Source organism: Plectropomus leopardus, chromosome 12, assembly GCF_026936395.1.
Source record: "Plectropomus leopardus strain MGB_pleo_1.0 chromosome 12, ASM2693639v1, whole genome shotgun sequence".
NCBI classification, from domain to species: domain Eukaryota; kingdom Metazoa; phylum Chordata; class Actinopteri; order Perciformes; family Serranidae; genus Plectropomus; species Plectropomus leopardus.
Genome location: NC_142187.1, coordinates 9,173,190 through 9,186,482, shown reverse-complemented (window position 1 = coordinate 9,186,482; position 13,293 = coordinate 9,173,190). Strand labels below are relative to the sequence as shown.

The window sequence follows — 13,293 nt, the reverse complement described above, 5'->3', positions numbered from 1 at the left end:
ACGACCTAACAATTATTATTGTTTTCATTGTTGGTTAATTAGCTCAGTATTGTCTGGATGGATTGATAAATAATATGATCTAATAAAACTTAAGACAATGGTGAAACCTGCTTTCACAGTTTCCTAAAGCCCAGTGTGATGACCTTGAATTCCCTTTTTCTTTCTGCTGGACCGCAGAGGCGAGGCCTGCCTGATCAGTTTATTTGAGGAACATTCATGTATGAATTCTCCTTATTGGCTCTGATGGGACATTTTACAGTTTGGGTTGAATGGAGCAAAAAAGAGCTGTGATCTACCCCCGATCACTGTGATCAGTGATTGGGGGTAGAGGTCCAGAGAAAGCAGGTCCCCACTGCTTTGTGACTGTGTCTAAGAGTTATATTCATCATTTTAACATGTAATTGCATGAAATATTAGGTTGGTTAGCAACAACGAGGCCAGCTCTGTGAGCGAAGGTCAACGCGTACGCTGAAGTCCATTACTGGGTGTATGCCGGCCACTTTTTGTTAAGAGTTAAGTCCTCGTTTCACATTAAAAGCCCTCCCTGTAGCTTTGTACAAATGAACCAGCCATATATTGGGTTTCAAATTAATCTTTTAAGCAACAATCCAAAACCCAAAGGTGATCAATTTACCATAATTAAACAAGAGGAAAAGTAAAATCTTTAGATGTTTAATGAGCCGGAATGTGAATTTTTAACATGAGATTTTTGCTTGAAAAATGCATTGGCAAAACAATTAATGACCTGTTAAAATAGTTAGTTCTTCCATTAATTTGATTAATCAACTAATTGTTGGCAGAACCTTGAAGGAAAACAATAATATTAAATAGATAAAAGTCTTGTAGAATGGCTGCATGTATCACTGTCCATCTACTGGATTGTCATTTTCTATGAATAAGTGTATTATTTTCCCTGGTTTAGTTTTCTGATTGTAGATTACTGCTTTTGTTTTATAACTGGCAGAAACAACATCATTTATAGAAGAAAAAAGCAAAGAAGAATTCAGTTGTCTGAGATTGAGCCATTACGCACTGAGAAAGATGTCGATCAGAGCAGCAATATACAGGCCGTTTGGCTAATGAAGCAAACCAGCCCTTTAGGTAGCACATTTTTAGTGATGAAGTTGTCACATGAGCTCTATTTAATACCAGCACCCAGATTCTGTCAGGATGTACCACCCATCTGTCAAGTTGCTTGCAGTGTGAACACAGTGTTAACAGAGTCGCTGTATGCAGACATTACAGGGTGCAAATATTTACAGTGATCAAACATGATGAAGAAGTACTCAGTGAAGAAATAAACAGGAGAGGTATTAAAGTTTAAGAAAAGGAGTAATATTTCAGGCCAAACTTAGTTTGAAAATGTATGAAAATGTTCAACATGAAATATGTATCAACTTTTGCCTTGCTCAGGCAGCCCTCTGCTGTGCAGCATTGTGATATTAATGTTTTATTGTGAAGTCATTGTTTTCATTCTCTCTTATTTCCCTGGTTAGTTCGCAGTGTAGCGAAGCTTTCACTTGTCTCTGTCACAGTAGCATTGTCATTTCACGGTGTATTAGCACTACCTGGGGAGCATCCTCATACTTTCTACCATTTGTAATGCAAAGAGCACTTAATGGATTACTATAAAAGTGCCATTAACATGCATTTGGTGGCTGCTTTAATCCCAGTGCTTTTTGCACCAGGGTGCTAACACCCTGGCAATATCTCACACTACCCATTAAACTACAAGAGCATCATCAGTGATTTGTAAGAAAGAAATAAGTGATGCAATTTGAATCAGAATAGTAATAATATGATAAGAAATAAAGCTGAAAATAAGCTTTTCTTAGTTCTTACATGAATTAGTTGGTGGTTTTGACTTGTACATGCTCCTGTACAAAACATGTGCCAGTTTATTTTAACTGAAGGTACATTTTGTAGATAAAATCTTTGCATCAAAGGTTATTGTTATGATTGCAGGCCGGAAAAGGTGGAATGAAACATGCACGGGGGAATTTAAGTTGTGGGGTCTATACTGTTGTGGTGTCATCACAAAATATATTTATATGATTTGAGAAAAAAAAAAAAGTCTTTCATGATATGACAACTGTCCAATGGCCAGCGGAGCTCAGGTGGTTTTTAGCAGCAGGACTTTTAAACACTACTCTCTGAATCACTTGCAATCACAGGAGCCGAAAGCCGAGGGAAGCAAGGTAAGGACTGCATTGTTATTTTCAAATTCAGGGTTTGTTCCCTCATTTGATCCCTTCATCTCCCCCCTCTCAACTAACATCATTCTGTGAGAAATCGGTTCTGCCAAATGCAGTGCTGTCAGGGATTTAAGTGAATCTTTTTTTATGCAGGTCGCACTAAATCTAAACGACATACAGTATGTTCTGGTAAGCGTAAAAGTTGTAGGCTTTATTAAAATGAGATGGAAACCCTTCTATGCCAGTGGCAAGAAATTCAGTCTTCTTGCCCTGTGTAATGCTTGTGAGTGAGCGTGCTAGCTGCACCTTAAACGAAATTATCACACAAGGTGAAAGCTGAAAACATATCAGGTTTCCATTTTGAAATTGCCTACAGTACATCATATTAAACACACTGCCAGAAGCTACTTGCTGTCATTCAGCTCTGCGCTAAAAAGCTTCATGAAAGTCCATTGCAGCTCTGTTTCTACGGAAGTGATCAGTGATCTTGATAAAGTACGTGCTCGCTACTTATCTACCGATGTGCCGTTGCTTGAATAAAAACTCAAAACACTGACTTGGTACAGCTCAAAGCTGTATCTTGTTCTTGGCCGTTAGACGCTGCCAACTAGATTCAAAGATCAAGTGTGAATATCAGCTTGAAGACTAAACATTTGTTTAATTGAATCATGTGAGATGACAAGCAATGCTAGCATAGCTGCAGGTTGGTAGCAAGCATCCGTGCGTTTGTAGTATTTTGGTCTTGGTAGTTGTAGTTCTCCTCAGAGGGTGTGTTCTGCCGTGTTCTTAACTTCTGTCTGGCATGCTTTTTTTTTCTTCTTCATTTTCAATTGATGAAACAGGGTTGGGGCGGGTGGGGTTGGGGCGGATGTTTGGTTGTGGTTTATGTTGTTGTGCTCTTTAGTTTTCTCCTTGCCTGCTGCTAGTAACACAGCTTTTTTAGGTTAGCGATCACTCAGTGGACAGTTTGAATGTGAAAAGCCGAGGCAGCTCTTCCTCCACAGGTGCCTGGATTCAATCCAGCTGGCATGTGCTGTGTCCTTGTGTTGACCTCAGGAATATTTACTCCTGATAGCCACAATGTATCAACACTGATCATAACATTTAACTAGAGACCATCTTGCAGTAAGATCCTACCAGCTGCGATGCTGGCCCCTTCCCCGCTTCCTGCCACCGTTCTTCCAGTGCCTTAGCTCAGACCACATCCATCTGTGAAGTCCCCGTTCATTGTGATTCCAACTACACATTTGTGTAGTTTGTTGAATTAATCTTACATGGTTGTGAAGATATCGCATTGACACAATCATCACACAGACATATGCATATAAATACCTGGTAAAATACTCTAAACTGCTTGTAGTCCCTGCTACAATAGGTGTCTCCAGGACCACATTTTGCCATAATGACACACACGCACACACAAACACACACACAGGGACAAAAAGACTTACAGGGTCAAAAACAATATCAGCCCTGCTGTCACAGCTGGTAAAAATAGCACAGTCAAATTATGAAAACAAGTTTTTAAATGCACTGCCTCAAGTCAGATTGGATTAAATCCAGGTTTGCCCCAAATGTTTGCCTTTATCTCTCAATTCATATTCTAAATTTAGCATATTTGAGGATGTTTTTTGGCGTTAATTTGAATCTACTCACTTGTGATGCATGATAATGAACATAATATGATGTGTTCATGCGCTTTGACAGTAACCAAACTGTGAAAGAGAGCCCAAATACACATTATTTCCTCTAATTTACTAACCCACTATTTTGACAAAGTTCAGTGAGCTCCCTTGTTCAAACACATTATTTGACTTTGCGCCCTCCTCATTGGTAATACTTTCACTTTGAAACTTAAATTCTGATTGCTCTACGAGCTTCTAAATGGATTATGCTCTCAGATGAATCTACATTTTTCATTATGTGAGAACATTATTAACATTATTACTGAGCTCTAGGTCTCCTGGGGAGCGTCGTAGTGGAGGTCGGCCACTTTGCTTGAATCAATGACCACCTCCTCTAACATCTGAATCAATTTTAACACTGAAATAAAACATGAACCCTTGGGGAAGGAGAGAGACACTTTTTCACACAGTAAATGCTGTGTATTTAGTATGTGTGGTTTACTGTCTCGGTGAAACCACTTCCTAGAGGAAATCCCAAAAATAGCTGTGGGCTATATAGTAATAAATGCTGTGAGACAATGTAGATTCATATTTTTTCTTTTGTACTGTTGAAGAAATGTATGAACTTGTTTAATACAGAGTTTTCTTTCCCTTAATGTTTGAGGTAATGTTGCAAATCACAGAGGAGGGTTGCTTTATGGCAGTATTCATCGTGTATGAATATATTTGCATTATGGTCATTAAGTGCTTCAAAGTATAGCTCTTTGATTTGTGAGGTATTTAATTATCCAAACAAGACAAAAACAGGCATTAGTGCCTGGCTATTTTATCTATTTGTAATTACTTACAATATGTATTATTTATTTTTTTTTTACAAGTACTTACAGGAGCTGTATACAATATTCAGAGTATATCTCTGATTCAGAGGTTGTCTAATCACAGTTCTCAACATGGTGGCTGAGCCGGTGGCTAGCACTTAATTGTGTAAACAGCGTGAACAGTGATAACCGCGGTAACAGTGCTGACACAGCTAAGGGTTTCTAACCTGTAGGTAACCAGACGCTTCTGTCCTGAAATCAGCAGTAACTGCCGTTTGAGCGCGGTGCAGAGCAGCAACAGTTAGCTAGCCAGCGGGATACACACAAAGGGATCATATGGACGTAGTGTCGGACTGTCTACCACAAAAACAAAGAGAGAATCTGGGAATACAACAAACAGAACTAGCATAACTGTTTCTCTGCTCAGGATGTCATTACTTCACTATTTCTTTACACAGCAAGTACGTGTTTACTGCTGTATTACTGGTCTGAATGTAATATACAGCTCCTTTAAACCATGATAGGGAATTTAATTTATATTGCAATTTAATTTATATTATATTGTGAAGCACTTGGCTCTTATCCTTGTTCACAAAAGCATGTCATAAAAAAGAATAATCTAAATATTACTAATATTGAGCTTAATTGCCGACTTCTTAATGGTGTTACTGTTGCACTTCTGTTGGTAATAATATCTTTTAAAGCAACAAAGTGATACAGCTCACTTGATGTTGCCATCGATCAGCCACTATTGACCTCAACGTGGTGTGAACACCAGACAAAATCTTGAAATGTAGTCAAGAAATTGGTGTCTGAAAAGAGTTTTTAAAAGATAAAAAACTGTAGAGAACTTGTTAAAACTTGAGTTAAGTGCATATTTGGTTAAAGGGCAGTGTCAGATCCATGTGGATCTGTCACACTACAGTGAAGCAGTTTACATCTAAAAGCAGCAGGAGGTGGAGATGAATTGTGGGGTCTGTTTTGTGTAGGTCATTAGAAGGCATGCTCACCCTGCTGCTCAGCCTCTCTCGGCTCTCTGGCGTGTCCCAGCTTGACACGGACAGAGCAGAGCTGTTAACCAGAGTAGGAAAGCAGTGGGGGAGATGGCTAAAGGCAGCCAACCCTCTGGCTGCCTTTACTCCTCCTCTATCACTATCCAAGTCCCTGCCCTTGTTGGCAGCTTTTAGTTGAGGCCCATTTCTCCCTCCAGAAATCTCAGAGGTATTTAACGGATGTTTACAAAAGTGATTTAAACACAAAAGCAGATTTTTTGGCTTTGTTTTGAAGTTTTTGTGCCTATTTTGCTGGTTAAGTCTTTGGTTCGTGCCAGTTTTATCAGAATTTCCTACATTTGCATGATGTTACCCTAACACCAGTGTCAACAGTACGTTGCTGTCGTAATATCTGATTTTGCTGGGGCCCGATTATACCCACGCCTCTGTTGAAACTCACTCTGCCGTGGAGCCACAGACACTGTGTCCTTGGCTCAGAGAGCTGCAGCTTTTGAAGTCAGCCACTTGTCTTTCATCAGACAACCCAACAATAGTGGAGTGCCTCTTGACATTCGGCAGAACACAAGGACCATTTCTGTATTGTCAAGTGTTTGTGTGGGTGAAGAGTCTGTTATGCTCTAAAAAGTAGAAGTCCCTTGAGGAATCTGTGGATGGATTTTCTGAGTATATTCACACCTAGATGAGCTGTAATTATAAACTAGCGAAATTCCCTGGTTGCACTTATCATAGACTGTTTGTTCCCAGATTAAGAATGTGATCTAACCATAATGACCAAAAACAACAAAACATTAGTTTTGTAAAGAATGATCATTTACCTTATCTATTAATCATTTTTTGGGCTAATTTATTTAGTGTGTAATGCCACACAGTTTCAACTTCCCAAAGTTGTAGTTGACATCTTCAAATTGCTTGTTAGATATATGCAATGATTATAAAACAGAAAACAGGTAGCAAATCATTTCCTTTTGAGTAGCTGGAAACAGGGAAAGTTTGGGATTACATTTCTGTCGGAATCAGAATTAGGTTTATTGTCAAGTAGATTTTCACTTTTAATATTTTGCTTTGGTGTATTTCTGCATAACAGAAACGTAGTGAGAAATTAAATTGAAAAATCAGAATAAGTATTGCCAAAGTTAAGAAAAAAGTTAATAAAAATATGGAAAAAAATACAAAAGAATGTGTGTGTTATATCTTAATTTAAAATTAAAGAGTTGTGCTGTTTTTTTTTTTTTTAGAAATGATAAGTTGAGTTTGTGCAGAAATGTAAAACATTGTCCAAGGTATGTGCAGAGGTTGACTTACTCTTCTGTTCTAACTGTTCTATTATTTATAATACTTGACTCACTACATCATTATATCCACAGTGCTAATCGTATTGATTCAAAAAAAAATCTGATTGTGTAAATATTTTGTGAAAACAGCAATAGTCAACCTTAAAATATTGTTGCAAAAAATATTGTGATACTTGTTTTTCTCTATATTGCCCAGTCCTAGTTTAGGCATCAAACAGTCATCCTTTAATAGAGCCTCCAATGAACCGCTGGATTTACAGTGTAGAGTGCTTCCTCCTGGCAGGCCCTCCTTTTGATCAGGGTGTTTGTCTTGCAGCGACACAAGAAGTGTGGATGTCAGTGCTGTGCTCACTCCTTTTGTCCTTGTGACTATTTATGGTTGTGCTTGTTTCTTCCCCACTTGCAACGGAGGGGCTTTAACTCTGCATGTTGCTGCTGCACTGTGCATTTTTGTCTTCTGCTTATCAGGGTTGTTAAAGAAAATGATCTCCTAGTAAGATGCTCTTCTGTGATCAAAACCGCAATGTTGAGCAACCTCTTGTCAGCCTGACTTTCTCAGGAAGTTCTGATCATCACTGCCATTATTAGATAAATCTAGTTTACCTTCTCCAACTCAAACACAGCCTGCAGCACATGAACACATGGAGAAAAGATCAAGAAATAGACTTTTTTCTCTAGCTTTTTCTGAGCGGCAGTCAGTCACGACTCTCCTGTTCTCCCCTACCGAGCAGGTCCAGACTGTGAGTGGGAGGAGTTGGACTCTTGACAGACTGATAAGTAGTTGAATTTTTAGCAGTTCATACTTCCTGTCTCTGTGCCCTTCACTTGAACCCCGTATATTAATGAAAACTACTACTGTACCACGTGCGCATTCAGATTCAAGAATACATTGAAAAGTTGTCACATTTGCACTGCATCTTCCAGCCCTTAACGCAAGAACACAAATAATTGAATAATAACTTTTAATTACCACAAAATAAATCATTTTTTACAGTGATATGAAAAACAGTACAGTACATTTGGTACCAATACCTTTTTTATGATACTAAAATTCCCTGCTTTGAGAAATGTAGACTTTTTTTCTGAAAAGTTCTCGAGCCAGTGTTCTCAGATATTGAATTGTTTATCTCTACAAGAACTTAAATGTAATAAAATATTCAGATCTTTTTTTTTGTAATCAAAATCAATAACTATTGTTAGAAAAAATGTACTTGGCAGTTTTTGATACTTGGTGCTTGAGACCAGTAGTTCTCAACCCCTTTTTATGTCAAGGTGCCCTAGGTTGATACACATTTGATCACAGACCCTCATTTGATTAGATTTTACTTTAGGGGCATCTGAAAAGATTTTTGAGAACTGGAATTCTATAGTTGGCAACTGCAGATGAGGAAACGAATGTGGAGGAAATGAAACCTATGATCAGCATAATCACTCTTATGACTCCTTCTCACACGGGACTCACTCCTGTGGTGAATTAAATTGTGAAAATATTCTATTCCCCATATTTCTCTGGGAACCCCCTGAACCTACTTAATGACCCCTGAATCGAGAACCACTGCTTTTGGCACATTTGTGATCTGTACCAAAAAAATAATGAGACGTAGCTCTATGGTTAGCCAATGATTACCCAAGGAGTCACCAGAAATTTCATTTGACTGCACAAAGTGGTGCTTGGTGAACTGCACGTATCAGTTTTGTGCAGGCTAGATAAACCTTAGCTGCCTAGTGTTTTTAACAGTGGTTCAAGCCTGTGTGTAGTTGTGGTTTATGCACAAACATGTTCACAGTAACGTGTTTTTTCATATCGTTAATGGATTCTGGAATAGGTCAATGAGCCCCCCTTCCTCTCCCTCAGACTGAACATTGCTTAGTTTTAAAATTAGAATTCTTTCTGGAAAGGACTCAATGCATGTTTTGTTTTTTTAATTTGAGCAAAGTTTGGCATTAATGCAGTTCTACATAATCACACTTGGGGGCAACTCAATACAACTGTTTTTTTTTCTATTGGCACCCAGGAGCTCTACAGGAGGAAAAAATGAATCTGTGCTGAAAAGTGCATTTTTAGAGAAGGGTAGCTTTTTTTCTCTTTGATTTCTCCACCAACATCTTCTTAGGTGGTTCACAATTTGAGCTGGTGACCTTTTGGCAAAATGACTAGAGCTCTATGCTGTCAGCGCCTGCTGTTGCTAAGGCCAGTGTGACTTGTCTGAATTAGCTTTAAAAAAAAAAAAAACCACTTTAGTTTCTTTGCTCTTACTTCATTGGATACTGTTACACTTGGTTTAGGTTCATATTCACACTCAGGAGAAATGTAAAACATGCTGGTTTTTACTATTATTATTATTATTATTATTATTATTATTATTATTATTAGAAAATTTGCATTTAGAGTTCCTCATGTAGAATTTCAATGAAATGGTGTTATTAGAAGTTGCAGGTGAAGTACAATGGGTGTGCCTGGATATAACAATCATGCTACCAGATCTGGAATTATTCATTCACCCTATCTTGATTTTATTAACGCTTACTTTCTATGGATTACCAGGATTTGTTGGCCTGGTGCAATTTAAAACCGTAATAGCTGACCACACCCTGTGGTCATTTTTAACACGATTCTAGCCAAAATTCATTTTTTTTCAAAAAGAAACTGATTTAAAATGCTAGATGTTTTTTCTTTTGTTTAGTGGCGTGGGAACAAACGTGACACCCCGACTCCCAGGGGGTCTGATCAGCACCAGTTTTAATTCAGGATAGAGGGCGAAGGCGGTCGTTTGCCCCCACCCCCCACCACCCCGGCTGTGGTCTGCAGGTTGGAGGGGGGGGTCACCCAGACTGTGTGTTCTGCTGTGTCTTCCCTGCAGGAGTGGGAGGCAGAGAGCCACGACTGGTACTGCTTCGAGTGTCACCTACCGGGAGACGTCCTCGCATGTGACAACTGCTTCCGGGTTTACCACCTCAAATGTCTGTCGGAGGACTTCAAGCCCAGAGATGGAGGATCCCACTGGCAGTGTGTCGTCTGCAGGGTAGGTGGTCAGGCAGGAGGTGTGTTGACTCTTTAATGAACATTATGTCTCATGCTCTCATGTAATAATATGTAATAACCTTTTTATAGTAACCCAGTGTCGACAGAGACAAATAATTTAGGTTTATCCTGCAGAAATTCCCTTCAGTTAATTGCATTTCTCTTAATCTCTTCCCTAATAAAAACTTTTGTTGTAATGATGTTTAACAAACAAGAAAATGTGTATGTAGTGTCGTTATTAGCCATTTAAACTAATGTTGGTGCAAGCAGAAAGCCACAAACTGCCATATGGTTTCACTGTAAGTTGTATACAAACGTAAAACGCCTGACAAAGAAAGACAACAAAAACATATTCATTATTCATTCATTCAGTCAGTCAGTATTCAGTCATTTTTTTCTTTGTCTCCTATTTGTAGCTGTTTCAGTGTCTCATTGTCTCTGTTCCCTCCCTGTTCCTCTTTTCACTTCCTGTCTCCTCTGCAAAGCCCTTGACTTTGTGTTTGCATGTGTGTTTGAGGGACATTCAGCCAATATAAATATACATCTTAAGTGTGTAGATGTATAAGAGCATTTGGGTTACGGGGTCAAATCAGTCTAATCTAATCTACACTTTCCCTCTCCCTTTCCTCGTCCCTCCTTGTTCCCCTGCAGGGCAGTAAAAAGAAGAACCTAAACAAACAGGAAATGAGCAAATACCTGCGCTTCATCGTCCAGCGTATGAAGGAGAGGGTGAGAATAATCAGATATTTATTTTTTACTAATCATTTCGCTGCTTCAACCCATCAAAACTCCATGTGACAACACAACAGATAGTTTTCAAAATCCTATGGCCTCTGGTCATAGTTCTTCAGGAAGAAAACACCCTTATCTTTCAGCAGACTTCGGCACTGTTTTGCAAGGTGAATATTTGTTGTATTGTACTTAATTTTACTGGAGTTGGACTGGGTCGATCCTTGAATATTATGACCATGACTTGTGTCAAAAAAAGCTGTATCACTCTTATGCTGCAGGAGCTTTCAATCACATGAGATGAATGTACTATTGCATGAAAGTCAGTGAGTCCCTGCAGTGATTTACAGATTGATGGACTAGTTTGATGTGTTTTTTTACAACTTGAACTGTTTTACAACTTGAACTGGCCCTAAATCTTCAGTGCCCAAGTCACATACCAGCACAAGTTTGTTTACTTTGTATCTTGACAGCCGACTTTCACTCCAACACGTAGGCCAGCCCATCCAATCAGAAGCCTGGAGGCTAAACAAACATTTTCAGATTTTAAAAAGATTATTTTTTCTCTCTTCAAATAAAAAGAAACCCATTTTAATGGAATTTGTGAAGGCTTAAAGGCTTTAATTCTTCACTCAGACTGCAAACTGTGGTTGAGGCCTCTGCTGTGTTAATAAAATATTTGACTAGCGTAACTGCCCACGGTTGAGGTTTCAACATTGGGGGACACACATTTAAAATGGGTGGTGTGAGGGAAATTTTGAGCGTCAAAAACTTCATTTCCCGTCAGCACCATTTTGTGCCTTTTCTGCATCAATTGAAGATGGAAATGTCTTCAGTTTTGTCAAAATTAAAGTCCTCTGTTGGATGCACATGTTCCCAATATGGAGGGGGTGCATCTCTCTCTAAAATCTACACCCATGTACAGTGCTGTGAAAAAGTATTTGCCCCCTTACCGAATTCTTACTTTTTTTGCATCTTTGTCACTCAGCCATTTCAGATCAAGCAAACTTAAATATAAGTTTATAAGATAACTCAGTAAACACAAAATGCAGTTTTAAGTGCCGATTTTATTTATGAAGGGAAAAAAAGCCATCTGAACCGACATGACCCATGTGAAAAAGTCATTGCCCCCTACACCTAATAACTGGTTGAACCACCTTTAGCAGCAACAACTGCAGTCAAGCGTTTGCGATAACTGGCAATGAGTCTTTCACATCGCTGTGGAGGAATTTTGGCCCACTCTTCTTTGCAGAATTGTTTTAAGTCAGCCACACTGGAGGGTTTCCGAGCATGAACCGCCTTTTTAAGGTCATGCCACAGCATCTCAATTGGGTTCAGGTCTGGACTTTGACTAGGCCACTCCAAAACCCTCAAGTGCGCTTCAGCTTGAGGTCACAAACTGATGGTCGGACATTCTCCTTCAGGATTTGTTGGTAGAGAGCAGAGTTCACGGTTCCTTCATCACAGCAAGTCGTCCAGGTCCTGAAGCAGCAAAGCAGCCCCAAACCATGACACTACCACCACCATGTTTCACTGTTGGCATGATGTTCTTTTTATCAAATGCTGTGTTCATTTTACGCCAGATGTAACGGGATGCACTCCTTCCCAAAAGTTCAACTTTTGTTTCATCAGTCCACAGAATATTTTCCCAAAAGCTTTGGGGATCATCACAATGTTTTTTGGCAAAAGTGAGACGAGACTTTATGTTCTTTTTTGTCAGCAGTAGCTTTCGCCTTGGAACTCTGCCATGCATGTCATTTTTGCCTCGTCTCTTTTCTATGGTTAAGTCATGAACACTGACCATTACTGAGGCAAGTGAGGCCTGCAGTTGTTTAGATGTTGTTCTGGGTTCCTTTGTGACTTGGATCAGTCGTCACTGTGCTCCTGGGGTAATATTTGTAGGCCGGCCACTCCTGGGAAGGTTCACCACTGTACCATGCTTTCTCCATTTCTGGATAATGGCTCTCACCGTGGTTTGCTGGAGTCGCAAAGATTTAGAAAGGCTTTGTAACCTTTTCCAGACTGAGACATGTCAATTTCCTTTCTTCTGATCTGCTTCTGAATTTCTTTGGATCGCGGCATGATGTCTTGGGTTCAATATGGCTGACTTCCCCCTGTCAGACAGGTTCTATTTAAGTGATCTCTTGATTTGAAAGGTCTGGCAGCAATCAGGCCTGGGTGTGGCTATGAAATTGAACTCAGTTTTCCACAATAATATGATTAATCACAATTACCTCATCATTTGACAAGGGGGGCAATTATTTTTTCACACAGGATAATGTAGGTTTGGATAATATTTTTCTCTTAACAAATAATATCTTCATCAGAAAAACTGCATTTAATGTTTACTTGGGTTATCTTTGTTTAATATTTAAATTTGTTTGATGATCTGAAACAGTTGAGTGTGACACACATGCAAAAAAGTAAGAAATCAGGAAGGGGGCAAATACTTTTTCACAGCACTGTAACTACCAACAATAACCCTCACTCCTTCTACCACTTAGGAAAACACATCCTTTATTCCCCTCCTATTACCCCACCCTTCATCTGCCTTTTCACCGATTACTTTGTCGACTTGCTCATCTCTTGTTTCCCTCCC

The 13,293-nt window shown here is 39.2% G+C and overlaps 1 protein-coding gene across 4 annotated transcripts in view; it reads left to right on the top strand.

The window, feature by feature from the left end:
• Positions 1-13,293, top strand: part of zmynd11 (zinc finger, MYND-type containing 11) — a 33,789-nt gene that overhangs the window by 8,405 nt on the left and 12,091 nt on the right. For 3 of the 4 annotated variants that reach the window (XM_042497122.2, XM_042497120.2, XM_042497121.2), the window contains exons 4-6: positions 2,175-2,198; positions 9,805-9,966; positions 10,617-10,694. In XM_042497122.2, coding sequence (XP_042353056.2) covers positions 2,175-2,198; positions 9,805-9,966; positions 10,617-10,694 — 264 coding nt within the window. The remainder of the gene's footprint in view (positions 1-2,174; positions 2,199-9,804; positions 9,967-10,616; positions 10,695-13,293) is intronic. The other variant, XM_042497123.2, reaches the window with a different exon arrangement.